The sequence below is a fragment of the Meles meles genome, chromosome 3, assembly GCF_922984935.1.
Source record: "Meles meles chromosome 3, mMelMel3.1 paternal haplotype, whole genome shotgun sequence".
In the NCBI taxonomy this organism is placed as follows: domain Eukaryota; kingdom Metazoa; phylum Chordata; class Mammalia; order Carnivora; family Mustelidae; genus Meles; species Meles meles.
The window spans coordinates 159,313,591-159,335,891 of NC_060068.1; the positions used below are offsets into that span (position 1 = coordinate 159,313,591).

Here is a 22,301-nt window from a genome sequence, read left to right on the forward strand (position 1 = left end):
CCATCTTTCTCCCTGCTTCTGTTACTCTCTTCCTTCAAAGCATGATCAGAATTTATATCTATACACGTGTTTGTTTGTTTATTTGCTTCCTTGTCTCTTTTCTGCCTTCGATCAGCAGTTCTGCAAAAGCAGAGACCATTCTGTTGAATGTACCATTGCACCTCCTGCATCTAGAACAGTGTCTGGCACTGTTGGTTTATTATTCATTGACAGTATTTATTTTATGTACTTTAATGTGTATATTTATTTGTGTCATTTATTTACTTATTAGGAGATTCTTAATAAAAATTAATTAAAAGTATGAGATTGATGAATGCATCGGATTATCGAGGACCTCTAAAAGCCAACCATTAGACATGGTGTTTAAAAAAGAATAATTAGTAAAATAAGAATCGAGAGGAACATTCATGTGAGACATAATTACCCCAGTTACTCGGGGACTGGAGAAAAATGAATGTCTCGTTTGCATTGTAGTTAACAAGCGGCATTACCTTTTTGACAGTAATAACCCCTTCCTGGGTTTCCTGGTCGGTGACGACATCAAACATGTCCAGACCCTCTCCCTCTGTAATGCTGTACTCAATTTCAGCATTTTCTCCCATGTCAGCGTCGCTGGCTTTGATCCTGCCAATTGGTGTACCCGGTGGAGAAGATTCAGGGGTTTTAAACTGGTATGTACCTATTAATCACCAGACAGATATAAGTCAAGCACAGATGAAGGATACTCTATCATAATAAACACAAAACCTATTTTCTAACCGTTCTTTCAGACATTACTACGGATCCAGGCTGATCTGTGCTTTCCTTGCGATAATTAATGGAGCTCTATCCTCCTTACATCCTTACTTTCATGATTGTTAAGAATATTTCTTCTGTCATGACCCGTCTCTTTGCAAATGGAGAACACTTTTCTTGTCCTGTAAATAGGACTCCAGGTTCACACGTGTGATGGCAAGGAAGACTAAGATGCTTGGGGGGAGGGGGGCTGCACAAGGTTTCCAAGCCCCCTTAACTAATCTTAGAAGAAAGAATGGGAAAGAATTTAACCTGACCTGTGACTTTAAGCCAATTATGCGATAGTTCTTAAAAGGGTTTTTTGTGTCACTGCTAATGACAACTGGAGGTGGAAACAAATGACAGCGATCTGGAGGATGTATCCAAGCAGACCCTCTATCACTCACACAGGGAGCTGGTCTGGCTGCAGTTAGATCCCTAACACACAGACACATTGAGAGAGAAAGCTCCTAACTGTTTCTCTGACTACTCCTTTCTTTTAAATTCCATGACAGTATTTTTTTCTCTGCCTACGTATCTCCCATTCTTATATCTGTATTGCTGATTTAAAACTGTATTTCATAGATGTACACTTTCCTTATGTCCTCATGTTGCAAAATTAGTTTAGGAAGACTGCATGTGAATTTGTTTTGATCTGCCAGACCAGCATGTACTTAGGGTCAAAAAAAAAAAAAAAAGGCACAAAACTTATTTTACTCTCACCCGTTACATTTTGCCAACCATCCGTGCAAATTATTTTGGAGCGGACATAGACTATGACACCACTAGAATAGAGTCATGCAATAATATTCATCCATTCAGTAAGTGTTGGGCTTGTCCTTGGCAAAACGGTAACACGAGCCAACGTGTTCCTCTAGAGTTGCTCTCCCCTCCTGAGCTTTGGTACATTATGCAGTCATGATCCCAGGGTAGCCGAGGAGAGAGCAAAGTGAGGTAAGGTCCCAGTGGCATTCCAGGTGCCTCCTTTTGTTTTCCTTCCCCGGGGCGTCCCTTTATTGAAAAGGAGGTTTTTGTGCAAAGTACTGCTGATTCTGATCTTGTCATGTCAGGCCTCTGGGAGGAAAAATTTTAGGGTCCATAAAACCTTTCTTCTACCCATTAAGTCAGAAATTTGTTTGATACTCTGTTTATTGCATTTAGCTCTGATTAAATACTTGAAGAAATTAAAGAAAATTTAACGATTTCCTGTTGATCCATGTGTATCTCCATTATAAAAGAAGCCCCTATTAGCTGACCAACTTTAAAGAAATGCCATGATTGGGTAAGTGGGCTTTCTTTTTAATGGTGGGCACCTATTTTCTCATGGAAGACAGGATTCAAGTAGTTTACTTAGATCATGGTCAGAAATGAATTTTGTTCCTGGAAGAAAAATTATATTAAAGCCAGTACCCACTTGAGGTGTTTTATATGAAGGGCTCTGAGGTACTGCCTGATACAAAGTGGGCATTTAAGAATGTTGCTTTTCTTTCTTTTTTTTTTTTTTCTTATCTAGCCATGAGAGTTAATGACTTTAGAGATGACTTTTCGTATCTCAACTAACCATAATATAGAAAACTATTTATGATTACAAATGGATTAAGTGCATAGTTATTTCCCCAGTTGTATTTTTAGAAACAGTAAAATGATAAATCCTCCCCTTATAAAGCTTTGTGAGGATTTGAAAGAGATTATATGACTGATTAAATTCACAAAACATAAAGTCAATTTTTTTTAACAAATAGAAGCATGCTTGTGTACATATGTTCTGCACAAGCAAATTTATGCTTGTGGCAGTCTTTTTAATAAGGAAAAATATAACAATGGGGTTAGCTTTCCAACAAATAACCATATCAGAAATTGCTTAGCTAATAAATGTATGGTTCTTACTGAGATCACTAATATTGATAATTAATAATAACGGAAATAAATATCATTCTTAAAGTTAGAGCTTTACAAAAGTACACTGAAGAGATTCATTCAATGAAATGTTCCTACTCTGGGGAAACCGGGGAGGATTGTCATTGACATCAGTCAGCGTGATGTTCACTGTGGTGGTCCCAGATAATCCGCCCATCTGGCCGCCCATATCCTTGGCTTGAATCACCACTTGGTACTGCTCCCTGTTTTCTCGATCCATGTTGAGCAAAGCTGTCTTGATGATACCTATGGGTGTGAAATTCAGAAGTGGAAAGGGATGTATTAAAAATACTTTATCAAGTCACTTATACAAACATGAATTGTTATCTACAATATATAATACACTATACAGATGTCATGGGTGACGTAAAGATGATTGTAGATAACCCTTACGCTGAAGGCAATTACAACCACATAAGGGAGACAGATCCGTTAAAAAAAAAACAAACACCTATCACACGTGGTGAGTAAGTACAAGTCAGTTCTGCAGTAGTAGAGATTGTAGGTGGTATAAATATCATGTGGTATAAGATAGCACAGCAAAATGTAACTTGGCATGTGTTCCAGTGCTTTCTACTAAGCTGCTTGATAAAAGACATGTAAGTGTACCGTGAGGAAATTGTTAAGCCATTTCCTTGAACTGACTCTTGAGTTTCACTTTACTGAATCAGCTAATTGCTCATCAAATATACCTACCATAATGAACGTTTGGAGGATTTTCTAAACCACAAAACTATGGTCTTAAGAAAACACAGCATCAGTTCTCCCGTAATTACCATCTGTGTGATCCTAGAGAATAGAAGTTGTCCTAAAGCTGTTGTGAGCATGAGTTCACCTGGTCCCAGCAGAAACCAACATTCTCATGTTCGGTCACATTTATCTCTATTGTCAGGTAGTTATAAAATAAGTAGTTGAAAGAACTAAAAGTTTGCCTAATCTCTATGTAGGCTTTATGCTTAAATTAACAACATTCTTTCAAAAATCGTTATAGGCTTTAAAGGCTTTGAAGGCTTTACAGGCTTTATAACCTTCTCTGGTAGCACATTCCAGTGCTTAACAACTAATGAAGCTGAAAATATTATTTTTTTTTTTTTTAAATTTTTAACACGAATACCTCAGACAACAGGTCAGTTTTATTCCTATAGTCCTGGCTTCAGTGGAAATGCAGCTGCAACCTGTTCTCCAATCCCAGTACTCCTCCGGTCACATACAGGAGATCCCCTTAGCCTTTTGCCCTTTTTGTTGGATATTTCTAATTTTTCATCCTTATTGTTTTTCAACTCAACGTTTTCTTTCTCCTCGGGATTCTTTCCAAGTTCATCGCACCTCTTAACACATTGATTTCCAACTGGATGTAGTAATCTAGAAATGTTTTGTTTTCTGCTAACAATAATGAATGTTTGAAAAACGTGTGAAAGGAACTCAACTCCTGGTATGATAGCAAAAATATGTGTAGAATTTACTGTACAGCACAGGCAATATTTCCTAAGAAACAATTCATCCTAAGATAATATGCTACTCTATAGAGAAAATGCAGAAAAATGAGATGTTAAAAAAAGGATTCCATTAAGGAATCCACTTTGTTTATTAGGATGGTATCAGTTAGGATACGCTAGACAATGTTATAACAAACAACGCAAAATCTTACTGGCTTGACATGCTAACATAAATGTTTCATTCCTCCTCTGAGTAGGCCAGCAAGAAGCTCTGCTGAGGATAACAGACATCCAGGCTGGAGACCAGTGTCAACAATGGTTTCCATCTGTGATCTCTGTGGCAGGAGGAGAGGAATATAGATTGTGCACCAGATCTAAAAGTTCTGCTTGGAAGTGACTCACGTCACTGACACATTTATTGGCCCGAACAAGTCTCCTGGCTACAACTGGCTTCAGAGCAGGGGAAGGAGATACCAGATAACTAGAAAAAGAATTGGAATTTTTATAAATAGCCCCAATGGCTATCAGAAGGGATTGGTCTTTAACTTCACCCCAAACTGGAAGAAAAAAATAATTTGTAGAAGTTTTCTGAATCTACCATATATAAACATAATGGATGAAACATCCATTGTTAGATTTCTTGACTGAAATGATGTGGATATCGTGTTTACAAGTATATTGCTGGTATTTGGCAGGTGAATCTAAGAAAATTCAATTACACTGATTGTTTTTATTTAAAAATATGCCAGCTCAGCTGAACATGTCAGTTAAAATTACAGATTTAAAAAGAAGATCAAAAAGGAATTCTAACCTGTTTCTGATTCAACTGAAAAATAGGGCTGCCCCTGTAGGATACTATACACCACTTTAGCACTGTTCCCATAGGTTGGATCATCAGCATCAGTTGCAGTGACTTGGACAACAAATGTGCCTGTAACGACAGAAACATGAATCAAAAATAAATTAAGGATCCATATGGATCCTTGACCCACACATAGAAAGAGAAAGCATGATCTTACTTTTGTATGAAACTATCCTGGCAAAGAGTGGAGAACTTCAGGACAGTGTTAGATTAAATAGTCTTGGTTTTCTCACTCTGAGGTAGTGTGATGATCAAAATTTCTAAATGTCGTAAGGGTTAGGTTAAAGGGAAGCAGGGGGATGGTCATGACCTTGGGTGGAACCAATTCCAATCAATCTCCAAAGGACGAGACTGGATTCTTGGTAGGGTCATCCTTGGAAGTTATCCAGACCTAAGTCAGTTAACATCTTGCATTACTTTTTCTAGAGGGATTAGTTTCAGAGTTCTCCAATCAGGAAGCCTCTTGTGATTTTGTTGGGAATTCTGTGCCATGGGTGCTCTTTCTCCTGGACTGAAATGTGCTGAACTAGGGCCCGTCAATGCAGCAGTTATTTTGTGACCTCAGAGATGTCAGCCTGAGGACAAAGCTGAATAGGACAGAAAATTTCAGAGAAATAATTGAGCCAAAATCAAACCACGTCCAAAAGCCTACTTTACTTTTTTTTTTCTTTAAGATTTTTATTTATTTGACAGAGAGAGGGATCACAAGTAGGCAGAGTGACAGCCACAGAGAGAGAGGGGGAAGCAGGCTCCCTGCTGAGCAGAGAACCCGATGTGGGGCTTGATCCCAGGACTCTGGGATCATGACCTGAGCTGAAGGTAGAACCCACTGCGCCACCCAGGCAACCCAGCCTACTTTACTTTTGACTTAAGTATGACTTAAACTGCTTATCTGTTTAAACTAGTTTGAGTTGGGTTTTCTGTTAATTACAAACTAAAGCACCCTAAATAATAAATCTATCTGATAATTCAAGAGGCTGAAAGACCTTGAACCTTTAAAGAGGTAGGGTTGGATTAGAGACTTAATTAAAATCCCAGAGCATTCACAACTGGAACCTATAGTTCCCAAAAAAAAAAAAAAAAAAAAAAAAAAAGGATTATAATTAAATGCACAAAGAAGGCTATGATATTTTAGATCAGCATTTTTGTTTTAAGGACCACAGTCACCTAATAACCTTCAAAGTATTCCTAACCCCCCATGAAATTCCACACAGATTTTTATGTGTATGATTACATGTCTATTTCATTGAAGAGAAGATCCATAGATTTTTATCTGATTCTCAAAGGGATCTGTGACTTCCAAAAAGGGTAAGGCCCTCTGATGAAGATCATCTCATGGCTGACTTTTGATATTCATATCAGATAAACCGTAAGCATACTGTTAGAGCACTCCAGCCCATGGAAAGGACAGGGAAGTTACATGCAGGGAGTATTAGAAGCTTTACATTACTTTTGTAATATCTAACCAACCCCGTTTGTTGAATGAATATACTGGACTGTGTTAGGGTTGGATGCCCTGGATGTAGCATGTTGATGAGAGACAGCGCCCATCCTTATAATGTGGGAAGGAACGTGGGGAGAATGAGAACATTATATGATTTTAGAGCAAGAGCTAATAGTAAAAGTCAACAAACACTCACATTCTTATTCGACATCAACATACAATTCAAATGTGTTTAGAATATGATTATCTGGATGTTTTGAGCAACTGTTCACTGCCAGATATTATACCAGGGGCTCTGCACTTGTTTTCTCATTTCATCCTCATGATAATCCTTAGGACTTGACTTTTATTATTTTTGTAGATATGGAACCAAAGGATCAGACGTCAAGTTGCTGCTTATTAGTAGATTTTCAAACTCAGCTCTGCTTGACACCAAAGCCCATTTATACCAACCTCCTGCTATCCCACAATCATGATGTAAGTTCTTTAAGATGCCTTTTTAAAAAAATATTTATTTATTTGACAGAGAGAGAGATCACAAGTAGGCAGAGAGGTAGGCAGGGGGCGGGGGGTAGGGAAGCAGACCCCCTGCCGAGCAGAGAGCCCGCTGGGAGACTTGATCCTAGGACCCTGAGATCATGAGTCTTAACCCTCTGAGCCACCCAGGCACCTCAAGATACCTTTTGATATCATCACAATGACATGTTAATTCATGATAATAGTTAATATGAACATAACTGTGCCTGTGTACAAATGAAAAAGTCTTCCCTTCCTCAAGACATGTTACTTCTAGCTACCCCCAAATATTTGTAATACATATTAATTCTATAATGGCTTTGAAAGTGAATGGCGCCTCCTATAGTTGTGCAGTGACACCTTGCATGTCAAGTTTTGTTTTCTGGAAACTGTTTTACTGACTGGTGCTGATCATGAGAGGTGCTTCATTAATTCTTCCTGCCTTTTACTATGTGGAGGAAAAATACTTTTTTCCTAACAAATCTTCCTTTTAAAATTCTAATCCCTCTCTCTTGCTTTGCTGATGGTTTGTGGTTTTTCTAACAAAACTGAGTGGCTTTAAGTAATGAGATGAGCAACTTCTTGATGAGAAAGATTTAGAGGGTTTACAATCATTTCCATGGATTAGGTTTTTCCAAGTCTTGGAACTGTGACCTAAAACGTTTCTGATATCTGACTCATAGGATTATAGAAAAGTTATTATTATGTAATTTAGCCCTTCTGAAGTTGACACTGAATAAAAATAAAAATAACCCTTTACAGAAGTAGCTTAAAATTTGTCACTGGATGCCATGAAGTATTTTAATGTAGCTAAGTGTGATGTCAGTATGATCTTTTAAAATTTAAATTCTGTTAACCTTCTCCCAATTTAAGCAAATTAAAGCCATACTTGTTAACTTTAAAATTTGTAGTAGAATTGTGCACAACATATTAATTCATCATATTAATGTCATGAATACCTTTTAATTTCCATCACTTAATAAAAGACATATCCCCTAGACATCATCATCTGCACATTGTTTTAAAGATTTTTTTTTTTAATTTTCTTTGGGTCTCTTTCCCAAATACATAGTTAATTAAAGCAAATGTCATTACTCTTCAGTCCGGATTGTAAATTCAGGCTTTTGTTTTACAAAGGGAATATCCTCACTTCAGGCCCAGTACCAGTATGTGCTAAGAGAGGTGGAGAGGGCTGCTTTCTCTCAGCCCGAGGACCAGAGTGGGCACCTGGGGAAGTGGTTAAAGTGATGTCTCTTTCTTCCTCCTTTTCTTGCCTGCCATTTTTCATCCCTTCATCATTATACGAAATACTGTTTTCTTAAAGATAATAAAATGAGGCTAGAGTAATATTAGGAAATGCAGGTGCACTTACAAAAAGGTCATAAAGGAAGTGTTTGAAATAGTATAGCTTAAGAATTTAGCATCTAAATTCACTCAACTCAGTAAATTTCACTCTTAGGATCCTTTATTCAGTTGATGTACTAGAGGAGAAACATTGTATGGTTGAAATCACATCTCACTCACCAACATCAGACATTTCGGGAACAGTGGCTGTGTAAACATCCTTGGTAAATATTGGTTCATTGTCGTTGATGTCATGGATCTTGATGATGAATTCAGATTCAGGCTCCACTGGCCTCCCTGTCCTTCTGTTTATAGCTTGAGCTCGAAGGATGTAAACAGGTTTTTCTTCCCTGTCCAGCCTCTTGGTGGCCTGTATATCCCCTGTGTTTTCATTGATAATGAAGAGATCTCCTGCTCCATCTCCTGAAAGGATATATTTAAGTGATCCATCTCCTCTATCCTGGTCTGAATGTAACTAGTGTAGGAAAAAAAAAATTAAAGAAAGTAAAAGTCAAGCATGTGATTCTAAACTGTTTGTCATTATGATGCTTCCTTGCTACATCAACTTTCATTCAATTCTTTCTGAGGGATGCGAGTTTGGGTTTTGTTTTGTTTTGTTTTTCTCACTTACATAAATTCTCAATAGTAATGCCATTCATTAATGAATGTTTCCTTCCAGTCACAGGAATTTCCAAAACTGGGACAGATCTTATAGAAAATGTAGTAATCCTTGTTTTAGAGAAGGGAATTCTACAAGCCAGAGTAATAGCAAGATGCCCAACAACACATTAACTTGGCTGGAATGAAACTAGTTTCACTGTTTTCCTGGCAGCATTCAGATTTTACAAATCCACTCTTCTCTCTTTCATGTGTCTGGACATACAAGAGAAGCGATATGCTATTGAGAAAAGGGGTTTGGTTTTTGAAACAGAGACCTGAGTACATTCTACCTCTATATATTCCTATCTTGGTAAATTTAGGGAACCACCCAGTATTCTTTAATCTTTTTTTTTTTTTTTTAAGATTTTATTTGTTTATTTGACAGAAAAAGACACAGCTAGAGAGAGAGCACAAACAGGGGGAGTGGGAGAGGGAGAAACAGGCTCCTCACTGAGCAGAGAGCCCAATGTGGGGCTCAATCCCGGGACCCTGGGATCATGACCTGAGCCAAAGGCAGATGCTTAACGACTGAGCCACCCAGGCGTCCCTCCTTGAGTCTTATATGATGGCATTTATAATCACTTTTCTGGGAAGATGTGATATTTATTTAATTACTTATGAAATTCAACTCAAAGCACTTGAGATACATTGTGTTGTTAGGAACAGTGCCTTGAAAAATCCCTTGACTAGGCAATTTACAAGGTCACTGAGAACAAGAATATTTACTACTCAGAATTTCATTGAATATAGGGAAGGATCTTCTAAAAACTGGAGCCAGACTGAAGTGGAATGGTCTGCATTATGAAGCAGTGGGTTCCCCGCTCCTGATGATCACCCAGCAGAGGCTCTGGTAAGACTGTCAGTGAAATGCATCTGGGTTAAAGGTGGAATTAAGGGAATGTTAATATACCACTGAAACGGAAGAGAATGATTCTAACTTTGATGACGTGCCCACGTTGCCTCTCTCAGAGATGATTTCTAGAGCACTGAGTTTCTGTAGTGTCCTTGGTTCCCTTTTCCCCATCTCAGAAAAAGTTTAGGAGGAATTTTCTTAGGTCTTCAGATAAGCAAAGCCTATTTACAAATTTGCAGAAGTGAAAATGGAAGAGAACGATTTTAAAATCCTAGTTATAAGTATCAGCTACATAGAGAGGAGATAGTTTATTGGGAAGGTAGCTAGTCCTCAAACGTTATTTCATCTCTGTCTAGACAGAATATGGGTCATGTTACAACAAGAAGGCAATAGTAGCAATGAGTAAGCCAACTTGGTGTCCCCTTGATTAACACCACATGAAATGCTTGAAGTAGCGTCTTCAAGCACATTTGAAAACAGACTCTCAAGCCAAAGAAGGGCTTTGAAAATAAGCGAATCCAGCCTTTCTGAAAGTGCATTTCATGAACTTTTATTTTTATAAAATGCTAAGGAAAAGGGGTTCTGTGCTCCCGTAAGTTTTGGAAATACTTCATCTTCTGTCTTTTTCTTGGGTGTCACCCAATGTACATTAACGTATTAAAGGCTGTGAATGCCTACAGTTCAAAACTGTACTCGATTTTATTTAATCTAACTTCCCTGAACATTCTTGTGTGAAGAATCCTTTCTGGATGTGGGAATTCCTGAGGACAGTTTTCCAAGAAACACACTTTGGGGACCATGAGCTAACTGAATCCATCCTCACCGAGTCAAGAAAACCAAGGCTCCGGTTTATGTAGTGTTTTCAAAACCGTACACCTTGTGTGAAAGTCAGAAGCTCAGAACTTGATTCTTCGGCGCAACCTCCCTGTTTTTAGAGATGGGGAAATGGTGTCCAATGCCACACAGCTACTACTAGTTAAAAGCAGAGTTTGAGGAAGAGAATATTATTCATACAATTAGTAGCCTTGAAAGCAATTTGGCAGAAATAATGGAAGATAAATGGGAACAGGGAGGGAATTGCTTAGAAGTGAGACAAACGCAGTAAGAAACGTAAAACAAAAGAGGACTCCATGATTTGTGTATGTGATATGCTAAGGAAATGTTGAAACCATGATTACACAGAAAGAGCCACTGGGGAAAGTTTAACTCTCCATCGGCAAATTCTAATGACAGAAGAGAGCTCTTAAAAAGCGATTTCATTAACTCATGAGTAATGAAACCAACATCACTGCCCATTGGATCTGGCTTCCGGGCAACCATGGTTAGCAAACCTGGCAGAGGGTGGGGGGGCACCGCACCAGAGTCCCAAATAGGAGCTGTGTTCATTCCGTCTCCCTCACACGTGTTAGATCACAGCAGAGTCAATTAACCTCCCTGAGCCAAGATCCTTATCAATAAAATGAGGATAACAGAAGCACAGGACAAGGCTATCAGGAAGATCTCATTAGAGACCATGTACAAATACTATATTAACTCCTATGTAAACATGCAGTAAAAGCCCATTTAAGATACCATTCCTGTTAGCTCCCCATTCATAATAAGCGTGTTCTGACTCTTATTTTGACTTTGAGAACTTTGTTGTAAGGACTTTGAAAACCCAATTTTACACACACATGGTATCTCTAAGGCAAAATCTGTCATCAAAAGCTAGTATTCGTCTACTGGGTGGCACGTGCTGTCTTTCCACGTGATGGATGACATTCTGCCTCCCGCTAGATTGTAGACGTCCCTCGGCCGGTTCTCTCATCACTCTCCATAAGTAATTGTTGCACACTTAGTAGGTGAATACCACATCCGGCCACAAGATTTATTCAGGTAAAAGTAATCAGAAACTTATTTTTAGCTGTCAGGAGAGACCATTCCGATGACTTATAGAACAAACACCCGAGACGGTATAAAAGGGCAGTGGCGACACCAGCTAAGAGTATGAACAGGATTGCTCTCCAGATCCCACTTCTGATTTATCAGTATTTGAAGATTAGTGGCAAAATGCATCTCTTTACCCAGGCGTTGTCTGATAATAAAACAATTTAACCTCATCCCCCTCGAAGCGCAATGCCTCTCTGAGAGAGGGCGGAGAGCAGAAACCTCCAGAAGCCTTTGTGTGTTCTTTCTCCGGCTGCTGAACTCCCCCGGGGCCAGTTCTTTTCTGTCTTCTTGGGGAAAAGAGGAAGCAGAAGACATGAGTGCTAGAGACAGTGGCGGTGGCAACCAGACATTAGGGGTTTATTGAGCACTTAGATTTTAATTGGATTTTTTCTTTTGTGATGTCATTCATCATGGCCACTGTAAAAGCCAGAAGTTAAACAACAACAAATAAAAGGTTGCAGGCTGCCCGAGGCATGTTTTTACTAATTTCAGTTTAATGTGGCTGTTCCATTAAGTTTAATCATCTGGCTCACTTTTAACGATTCACCATCAAGTAAAAATTATCCACTTTCTTCAGAAAGTCACATCTCATCCGGGGCTGGCAGGACTTTTTACTACTGTACCTGTAGCGTTTTGTTCCAGAAGGAGCTGGTGGTCTTTGCTTTTCTGTTGATTTATTGTTATTTCCAAGCGCCACACATTGACAAATAAATACGGGGATTTGGGGTTGCAGACACAGCCCTGCAGAGGGTCACGCCAGAGCAGGGCCAGGCTGTTTTTACCGCCTCTATGTCCCAGCTCTCAACTGGATTTGGACTCCGGTTCAAAGGTATAACACGAATCATGCTGATTTTTAGTGGTTTATGAAACGAGCTGATGCCGCCCTCTGCCTCCCATTACCTGTGTGTCACTGAGTCGCTGAGTCAGTGATCAAACTGAGTCTTCTAAGCATATGCATCCCTGAGACAGAAAACAGAGTCTAAACCAAAGCTTACCTCCATGACACACCTGGGGGATGACCCACAACAGCCCGAAAGGGTTTATGGGAATTTTTTGCTGAGGTAAAAAAAATGAGATTTGGCGAATATGCTTATAGAGTGTAGTGCCAGGGTTATGTGGCCATTTGTGAAAGGTAAAGGATGACAATCAGGTATGTCATAGGGCAGTCCAAGAACAGTTGTGAAAAGGTGTCTGAATGGGACTGAATTGGAGAAACTGGAGTGACAGCAGAGAGAGAGAGAGAGAGAACACAATTTTGTTAACTAGATTGAATATTATTTTAAATTAAGAAAATAAGTCTATAATCAAGTTAGGACAAACTGAGGCTTCACTGAAATAGATCTATCTCTATCTCTATATCTATATCTACAATGCATGATACATAATATTGTGAAGGTTGTGAAGAGCTTGTTGGGTAGAGTTTGTACCAGGAAGACACTCAACCTTGCTTGAAGTACGTGGCAGGAATTAAAAGTAGATTCTGTCTTGAGATTATAGGGCCAGGTAAATAAAAATATCTTTCAATAAAATTTTATGTTGTATATTTTAATATGCAGTATTTGAATGCTAATGATCTAGTATAAGTTAACTAATTTATATCCGATGATTGCTTCACAAGTGAAAACGCGGATGGCAGCACATTAGTGGGGCAGGTTGCTGGAACTAGTTAGAAATGCGGCAAATTCTCAGGCCCTTTCCACCTTCATAATCGAACCTCAAGGCGGGGGGGGATTCCAGCAATCCCAATATTTGCGTTTTTTTTTTTAACATATTATTTATTTGTTTGAGATAGAGAGAGAATGAGCAGGAAGAGCAGCAGAGGGAGAGGGAGAAGCAGACTCCCTGCTGAGCAGGGAGCCGGATGTAGGGCTCAATCCCAGGACCTGGGATCATGACCTGAGCCAAGGGCAGGAGCTTAACTGACTGAGCCAACCAGGAGCCCCCAGTAATCTGTGTTTTAAGAAGTCCTCCAGGTAATTCTGATGAGTGTTCAAGTGTGAGAACCACTGCTTTAACTAGTACAATCACTATAGTTAAAAGCACGGACTAGGGTAAGAGAAAGAAATGGGCATGGGGTACCTGGCTCAGTTGGTAGAGCATGAGACTCTTGATCTCAGAGTTGTAAGTTTGAGCCCCATGTTGGGAGTAGAGATCACTTAAAAAACATAAGATCTTAAAAGATAGAGAGAGAGGGGCGCCTGGGTGGCTCAGTGGGTTAAAGCCTCTGCCTTCGGCTCAGGTCATGATCTCAGGGTCCTGGGATCGAGCCCCGCATCGGGCTCTCTGCTCAGCGGGAAGCCTGCTTCCTCCTCTCTCTCTGCCTGCCTCTCTGCCTGCTTGTGATTTCTGTCTGTCAAATCAATAAAATATTAAAAAAAAAAAAAAAGATAGAGAGAGATGGGTGGAAATGCATGCTAGCTATCAGCTGTGTAACTTTGGGGACCTTAGTTAATTTCTTCATGTCTCAGTTTTCTCACCTCTATGACAGGAATAACAACCATACTGAGTTTACGAGGACATTGCTCTGAAAATTAATAAAATAACGAATGTAAAATGCCTCACAGGAGGCCCAACTTAGAGAAATGCTTCAATAAATCATTCTCACATCATAAACATGAAGTATTCAGAAGGTGGAAAGATTTGGGTCTGAATTCTGACTTTCCTGCTAATTAACTAAATTAATTAGATTAGCTTAGTTTCATTCTGTCATCTCTAAGATAGAACTCAGAATAATCGACGTTGCCAGTTATTTATCCTCTACTTGTCCCTTAAAAGTTGGTCACCCTTAGGCCAATGTCTTAGGTCCTTGTCTTTCCTTATTTCTCATGTTCTCCCCTGATGAGATCTTCTATTTCCCTATATTTGAATATTATCTCTGTGTCCTTGTTACTCAAATCTATAGATGACCCCAGGGCAGACCATTTTCTCAAGATCCAGAGTCAAAGATGGATTGATTTCCAGGCGAGTCTCTTGGACATCTTACACTCAGGACTTCTAAACTGACTTCATCACCTTCTCTCCAAACCTGCTCCTCCTCTGTATGTTCCATCTCTGTGAAGGCCACCAGAGTCATCCTAGATCCTCCCCGCTGCCTCCATCATGCACTTCATTAAGACACCAACCTCCTGTCAGTTCTACCTCTTACATCTATCTCGACTCACCTCCTTGTTTTCCTTTCCACCACCCTGGTCCAAGTCCCTGCCATTTCTCCCTGGTCTGTTGCAATGAGGCCCTCCTAAAACACACCCTGTCTTGCTTCCTCTCAGTCTATTTTCCTTGCTGTAGCTAGCCCGACTTAAACAGTAACAGTACCACCTCTGAGGATGCCATTTCTCTTCTAATTAAATCATGCAGGGTTTTCTCTTTGCTCTCAGGATAAAAGTGCCCATTTTCACTCCTTAACATGACCTCCAATGTCCACTGTGGTCTCTGCCCCCTCGCTAGCCTCCTCAGCCTCTACTCTCTCCCTGCTACTCCTTATTTCAGCATACTCTGCTTACTGTAGTCTCTAAAGGATGCATTAGTCTCTTTCATATCTTGGCCTCTCTGCGTATGGTCCTCTTGGCATAAAGTCCTTCTGAACAACTTTCAGCCGGGTGATTCCACTCATATATCAGGTCGGCACACTCTCTATCTCCTCAGGAAAGCCTTCCCTAAGTAAGCTATTAGTCTAAGTTAGATTCCTCTGTTACGCATTCTTGATTTATTCCCCACTTAGCCATTGGCGGAGTCTGTCTCTTTGATGACTTATTTCCATGTTTCACTCAGCAAATAGCTACATTGGAAGTTTCGTGAAGGAAAGCACCCAAACTGTCTGGTTCATTTCTATATTCTCAGCACCTGACATACTGGCCCATTATAGGTCCTCAATAATGAATCATTTTAAAGAATGAATGAGTGTTGTAAAGATAAAATTGGACAAAATATCAATAATCAGTGAAGGTTTTTCACACATAGAAAGCAATCAATAAATCTTAGTGTCCTCCATCTCCTGTCTCACTTGATTTTAGTATAACTCTATGTACCAAGATTCTACATTCCTGAAGGTTCCAGATCACTTGGCAGTCACAACCAAACATTAGGCAGATGATCTAATCTGAGCAGTCTGAGGGGGAATCCAAGTTACTGCCTCAGATCTAAAAACACTTCTTTAATAACCAATAAAAATCTTAATACAGTAATAAAGCCAACTGTATTGAGTTTGTTGAAGAGAATAGACAAATTATAAATACAGCAAGTACATTAACCATTGTAGGTCCACTGAGTCTTTGGACAGAAGTCACCTGTTAATAGTGAAGAAGCTTCAAGATTTATTGAGCTATATTTCAAATATCCTCCTGTTGCCAAAACTAATGGCTGATGAATGGAAAATACTCCATTTCACAGAAACATTGTTCCATAATAAAACTAATTTAACTCTCTGAACTAAGACCATTGAAAAACATGTATGGGCCTGGAGAGCTGCATGAGACAGTGAATTAAAAAAACACCACACTTGCCTTCTGCAAGCTACAGTTTAGGCTTGGAAGAACTGACTCGGAATAAAAGCAGAAATTAGACACTTGAGTACTCTTATTAAGTATTAGGAATAATAAGGTAAGTCAAAAGCCGGAGAATGGCATAGAAGGCACTTGTAAATTGCACAAAGGGGGAGTCAGGGAATATATCAGCCCTTTGAGGGTTTATGAAGACTTCTTGGAGATGGTAGCATTACTGATGGGAGAAAAATGACTGAGCATCCAGCATGAGCACGTAGTACGGTTTCCAGACTCAGTGTGGGAGAAAATCAGAGGAGGCTTTGAGAATGTGCCTGGGGTAATAAAAGCAATAAAGTCAGCTAAAATAGAAACATGCCTTCCCTTGAGTTGCTGGCCACGTATTTGCGCACCCTGCACTCAGATGTGCAAGGGAAGATGCAACTTCCTTATTTTTTTTTTATAGTTTATCCCTTAAGCTCTAATCCCATTGAGTATTAGGAACTCAATATTAGGTTGCACATCGAGTTGATAATTTAATGCAATCCAATAACGTCTACCTGATTCAATAATAGAGTCTCTTTAGATAACTCATTTAGATAAATCTCAGTCTTTCTGGCTTCCACTTTCTCCCTTTGCCCCTGACCCAGTCCAACATACCATCTGGGTGTATGAAGAAAAGAGACTCACATGGCCTGTGTTAGAGGGAAATTTGGGGGCTTTGGGGTTACGGGCAGTCCTTGTCTTGCCCTCTAGCCCCCTGGTTTCTAGACAAGATCTGCTGCTTTCCTCAGTGGCATCTGTGCTTTTTGGCAGGTGGAACCATGATCTCTGTTCTCCAAGATCAAAGCTGCGTAGCTCCATCCTGCCTGCCTCATTGTCATCAGAACCGCGCCCCCCCCCCCCCCCCGACATCTGCCTCTGGCTCTTCCATTGCCTTGGCTCCTGTGGTCCTGGCTACAGGGTAGCTTTGTCTTTGATGGGTACCATCTGTGGCATCATCCACCCCTTTCTTGCCCTGGAGAAGCCCGGGAGGTCTCCTGGGAGCAAAAAGGGGCTGCTCCTTCACCACATGGTTGCCTCAAAAGGAAATGGACAAAAACCAGTCTGCTTTCACCTTTAACCCACAAACTTGCCACTCTTCCCCCAGAGCCTTCAGATATGTAATCTCAAGGTCGTAGAAAGAACTTCAGATACACACAGGACTGTGTGCTTCGGTGTTTAATGGCCGGGACTGTGAAATCCTCCCTTGGTTTTAGGAATTCCCCACCAAACAGATTTCAGTGGAAGGAAGAGCCAATTCCTACTATAAAGTCGATTAGATGATGGGAGTGGAAACATGACCTGCAGCCCGAAGCCTGGCACCAATAATTTTTGGTGACTATATATATAAATGGAATTTGTGAGTTTTGTTCTAGTTGGGTAGGCCCATCTCTTAATACATTAAATGGGCTCTAACAAAATTTAGGATCAAGCTGCCTCCATATCCCATGTTCTTTTTCAAGTATACTATGTTGCCTTCCATGATGACCTGAAAAATTATATTCTCCTATTCAGTATAAATAATTTGATTGATTTCTGTAACAGTGGAAATACTTTATCTTTAAAGCATTCTCTTATATGATTCATCAATTTGGCGACTGGTCTGACTGGGATTTGGGGAAAAAATAATGGGAGACATCTATTAAGCCTATTCTGTGGAACAGGAAATGTGCTGAACTCATTACATAGATTATATAAATTGTTACTCATCATGAAACTCTTCATATTTCCTCTTAAAAGATGAGGAAACTGAGGCAAGGTAAGAGTTTCTTCAAGGTAAGTAATTTCTTAGCATTATACCACCAGCAAGAGCAGCATTTGAGGCAGTATTCTGTTAACCGTAACATAAATATTGTCTCTGAGTGTTTATGTTCAGGCCTATGAACATCCACTTAAGGATTACGCTGTACCAAACCATATTTTAAATAATTAATTAATTAACTTATTTTAGAGGGGGAGGGGCAGAGAGAGAGGAACAGAGCGAAAGAAGCAGGCTCCCCATTGAGTGTGGAGCCCGATTCAGGGCTTGATCTCACGACCCTGAGATCGTGACCCTGAGCCGAAATCAACAGTTAGGATGCTTAACCAACTGAGCCACCCAGACACTGCCCCAAACAATATTTCAAGTACTGAATTACAAAGATCTATCTAATTCAGGATTTTCAACCTCTGCACTACTGACATTTTGGGCTGAGTAACTCTTTATAGTGGGACCTATCTTATGCATTATAGAATGTTTAGCAGCATTTCTGGCCTCTACCCACGAGATACCTATAGGACTTTTCAAGTTATGACAACTGAAAGTGTCTTAAGATGTTGTCAAATGTCCACTGGGGGACTAAATGCCTCCATTGAGAACCACTGATTGAATCTATCTGTTTATCTATCTATCCATCTCTCTGTAGTCTATCATCTTTCTATCCTTAAATTTTTTTTCTCATTTGTGTACCTTGTAACTTTTAAAATACATTCAAATAATACCATACAGATTCTGCATTTGCAGAGATTCCACATAACCCCACTCAATTCAATCTTTTATTTTTTGTTAGATTTAATAACCATTGAAACAGACCTTGTGTTATGTGGAGGAGAACTTCTGACAAAGTGCTAAAAGCAAAAGAATTTTAAATCTAAACTCAGGAGAAATTTATTAATTCCCTTGACATTTATCTTTTACACTCAATACCTTGAATTTAATGTCAGAAGTACCAGAGTAACTATAAAATGAACAAAACAAAAATAATAATTGTGGTAGGCAGAATAATAGCTCTCCCAAAGATGTCTACGTCCTAATTTCTGGAAGTAGTGAGGAAATTACATTTCCTGGCAAAAAGGATTTTACAGATGTAATGAAGATAAAGGTTTTTAGACAGGGAGATGACTCTAGGTTACCCAGGAGAGCCTAATGTAATCACCAGGGTCCTTATAAGGGAAAGAGGGGAGAGTGGGAGTCAGATGGAGATGTGATGATGCATAGAGGTCAGTGTGTGTGTGTGTGTGTGTGTGTGTGTGTGTGTGTGTGTGTGAGACAGAGACAGAGATTTGAAAAAATGGGTTGCTGACTTTGAAGAAGGAAAAGAAGACTCTGAACCAAGGAACACAGGCAAACTCTAGAGGCCCCAAAATTCAAGGAAACAGATCCTTTCCTAGAGCCCCCAGAAGGACATCTTGTAGACACCTTGATTTTAGCCCAGTAAAACCCATTTCAGACTTCTGACCTCCAGAATTGTCAAATACTAAGTTTGTACTGTTTTAAGCCACTAAGTGTGTGGTGATTTATTTCAGCAACTGTAGAAAACAAGGCAGGGTAGTTCTTTATTTCGGAATTCAGGGTAGACCCAAACTGAATGTAGTCCTTCAAGAATCCCAGGAAAGAGTGTAGAACACACCTTTGACCAGCACTCACTGTGTGTCACATACCGTAAGAAAGTGTTGTGTGTTACGTCAGTTAATTCTCATGACTCCAGGAGCTAACCTTTATTTTCTCTGTTTTTGTTTGTTTGTTTCTTTTTCCAGAGAAACTGAGGTCAGGGAAGTTAGGTAACTTACCCAAAGTTTAGGGCATGGCCAGGAAGGATACCAAGATCTGCCAACCTCCAGTGTCTATGCTAATTCACACCAGAGCATACTGCCAAACAGCACTCCCCACAATGATTACAAATGTTTCTGGATTCGTTTTATTTATTATAATCAGACCCCAGGCTAAGTTATTTGTAAATTCTATTGGCACAAATGATACAAACTGTAATAGATGTTATTATTCATTTGGGATTTATCAATTAAACAACTGCCTTTTGGTTTATTCACTGCATGAAGTTATTTCCCCAAAAAGGCATTGTTTACTGCCTTTAGCTTGACTCTGGAAGTCCAAGGTCTTTGGCAGACTACGACATTAGTCTCAGCTCCTGCTTAGTCTAACATTTTCATTTTCAAAAAGCCAGTGGTATATCAAGCTCAGAGCCAGATACCCAGTCAAAAGTTGATTTAGTAAGGCGCCGTAATTCACCGGTAACAATCCTACCTTTTTGCCTTATGGTGTCATCCCTTTAGTAATTGCCAAGTCTAAGGACACATGCCCACACATACCTACACACATGCTCCCTGTGCCCCCCCATCTTATTTCCCCTCTCACTCTGACGCATACACTTTGGAAGGAAGTATTAACAGATGAATGCAGACCTTTGAGACAGGATGACTGAAATGGCAGAAATTTTTAAAAAATATTTCTCGCTAGCTAATGGACTTTTCCCAAAATTTCTTTCAGAAGAAAGAAATATATTGGCTATAGTATTCTTATATTGACTCTTAGGATCTAAAAAGTTAGTTATATTTTTATTAAACAAGTAGTTTCCTTGAGAGAGGGACTGTTTCTTGTTCAAATTCTTAAATCTCAAGCATCCTATATGTATTCAATAAATGATGACTAAAGGGAATTCTGTAGCCTACTCTCAAGTTCTGATGAGTGATCCTGGGAGAGAATATTATGAGCTCTTTCATTTATTAGTTTTTTCACTTGGGAACCAGTTTGTAAGTTTAGGATTTGAACAGTTCCCTTTTCTTTTTCTTTTCTTCCCCTCCCCCTTCCTCCCTCCATTCCTTCCTCCCTTTCTCCCTTCCTTCCTTCCTTTAAGCGACCAACAACCTCCATGAAAAGAAATGTGAATGATCTAAGTGGCCAGGCTGGGGAAAATGTTCTCATAGTTACTGCCGTGAATTGGAGGATTCTTCTAGAGCTCTAACTCCTAAGCCTTTATGCTATGGTTTCATTTGCCCACCATCTCTAAAATAACTTTCTGCTACTCTAATATCTTAATAATGTGGTATAAGGTAAGAGTATTAGACTCAAATACATCAAAAAAGCTGGACTTTGGCCCCAGCTTTGGCACTTGCACATAGTGACAGTGGTCTCTTAACCCCCCTGGGACTGTTTCTCACACCCGAAAGGATTTAGCCCCGCTCAAATGGAGGTGTGCTTGTGCGGTCACTCAAGGAACACTTGTTTGCAAGAGCGCTTTATAAATTGTAGCGCCTGGTAGAAGTGTAAGAAAACATTACCATTGCTCTTTATCTCATTAGAAATTTTCTGGAGTACCTTTGCTTGCCTTGGAGTAATTTCTTTTGTGTTGTATTTTCTATTCTGCCTCTCCCCATCCTGCCCCCTCCCTTTCCTTAGAAATTACATGATGGTTTGCCATTGTAGTAAAGTTCCAACTGTGGCATTATTATTTTAAACTCTAGTAAAGTGATGTCTAGGCTGTTGAAAGGGAGAGAAAATGGAATAAAATACGGTCACTCAAGTTTGACCAAGTCACTTAATTTTCTTAATTTTGTGTTAAAAGCATTTTCCTTTAAGAGGCAGGTGAGTCAGTGATCACCAAGATCAGAGCTTTTGCACAAGGTAAATAGCCCCTCCCTTTTTATTCTTTTTGCATAATAACCATAGTTGGGAAGATGGATAGAACACTCAAGATATAAATCGTCTTGGGATGCCTGTGTGGCTCAGTCGGCTCAGCATCTGCCTTCTGCTCAGGTCGTGATCTCAGGGTCCTGGGATGGAGCCCTGTATTGGGCTCCTTGTTCAGCAGGGAGTTTGCTTCTCCCACTGTGTGCTGTTCCCCCTGCTGTGCTCTCGCCCTCTCACTCTGACAAATAAGTAAATAAAATCTTAAAATAAAATGTTAAAGATATAAATTATCTCATTACAGAGAATTTTTTCTTCCTTTTTATTGTATCTGTATGAGAAGATGGATGCTAGCCGAACCTAATGTAACAATAATCATTTCACAATATATGGAAATTAGACCATCATACCTTACACCTAAAACTTACGTAGTGATGTATGTCAATTATTTCTCAATAAAAGTGGAGGAAAAGAGCTACAATAGAATAAGAAGGTAATTTTTTATAGTCCATTCTGCCTTGCTTGATTTCTAAAGGGGAAGTTTGCTTTTCAGGGGGTAGTTACCCTTATTGGGGATGGAGGGGGGCCAGGAGATGAAGCTCTAGGCTATAGATTAAGTAAGGAAATGGGCCAGAGTCTTATGCTTTA

At 39.6% G+C, this 22,301-nt stretch overlaps 1 protein-coding gene across 2 annotated transcripts in view; it reads right to left on the reverse strand.

The window, feature by feature from the left end:
* The window catches only part of CDH6 (cadherin 6), a 125,210-nt gene that overhangs the window by 22,306 nt on the left and 80,603 nt on the right, over positions 1-22,301 (reverse strand). For both annotated transcript variants that reach the window (XM_046000245.1, XM_046000246.1), the window contains exons 3-6: positions 8,474-8,768; positions 4,939-5,058; positions 2,770-2,937; positions 492-679 (exon numbers count right to left, since the gene is read on the reverse strand). In XM_046000245.1, coding sequence (XP_045856201.1) covers positions 492-679; positions 2,770-2,937; positions 4,939-5,058; positions 8,474-8,768 — 771 coding nt within the window. The remainder of the gene's footprint in view (positions 1-491; positions 680-2,769; positions 2,938-4,938; positions 5,059-8,473; positions 8,769-22,301) is intronic.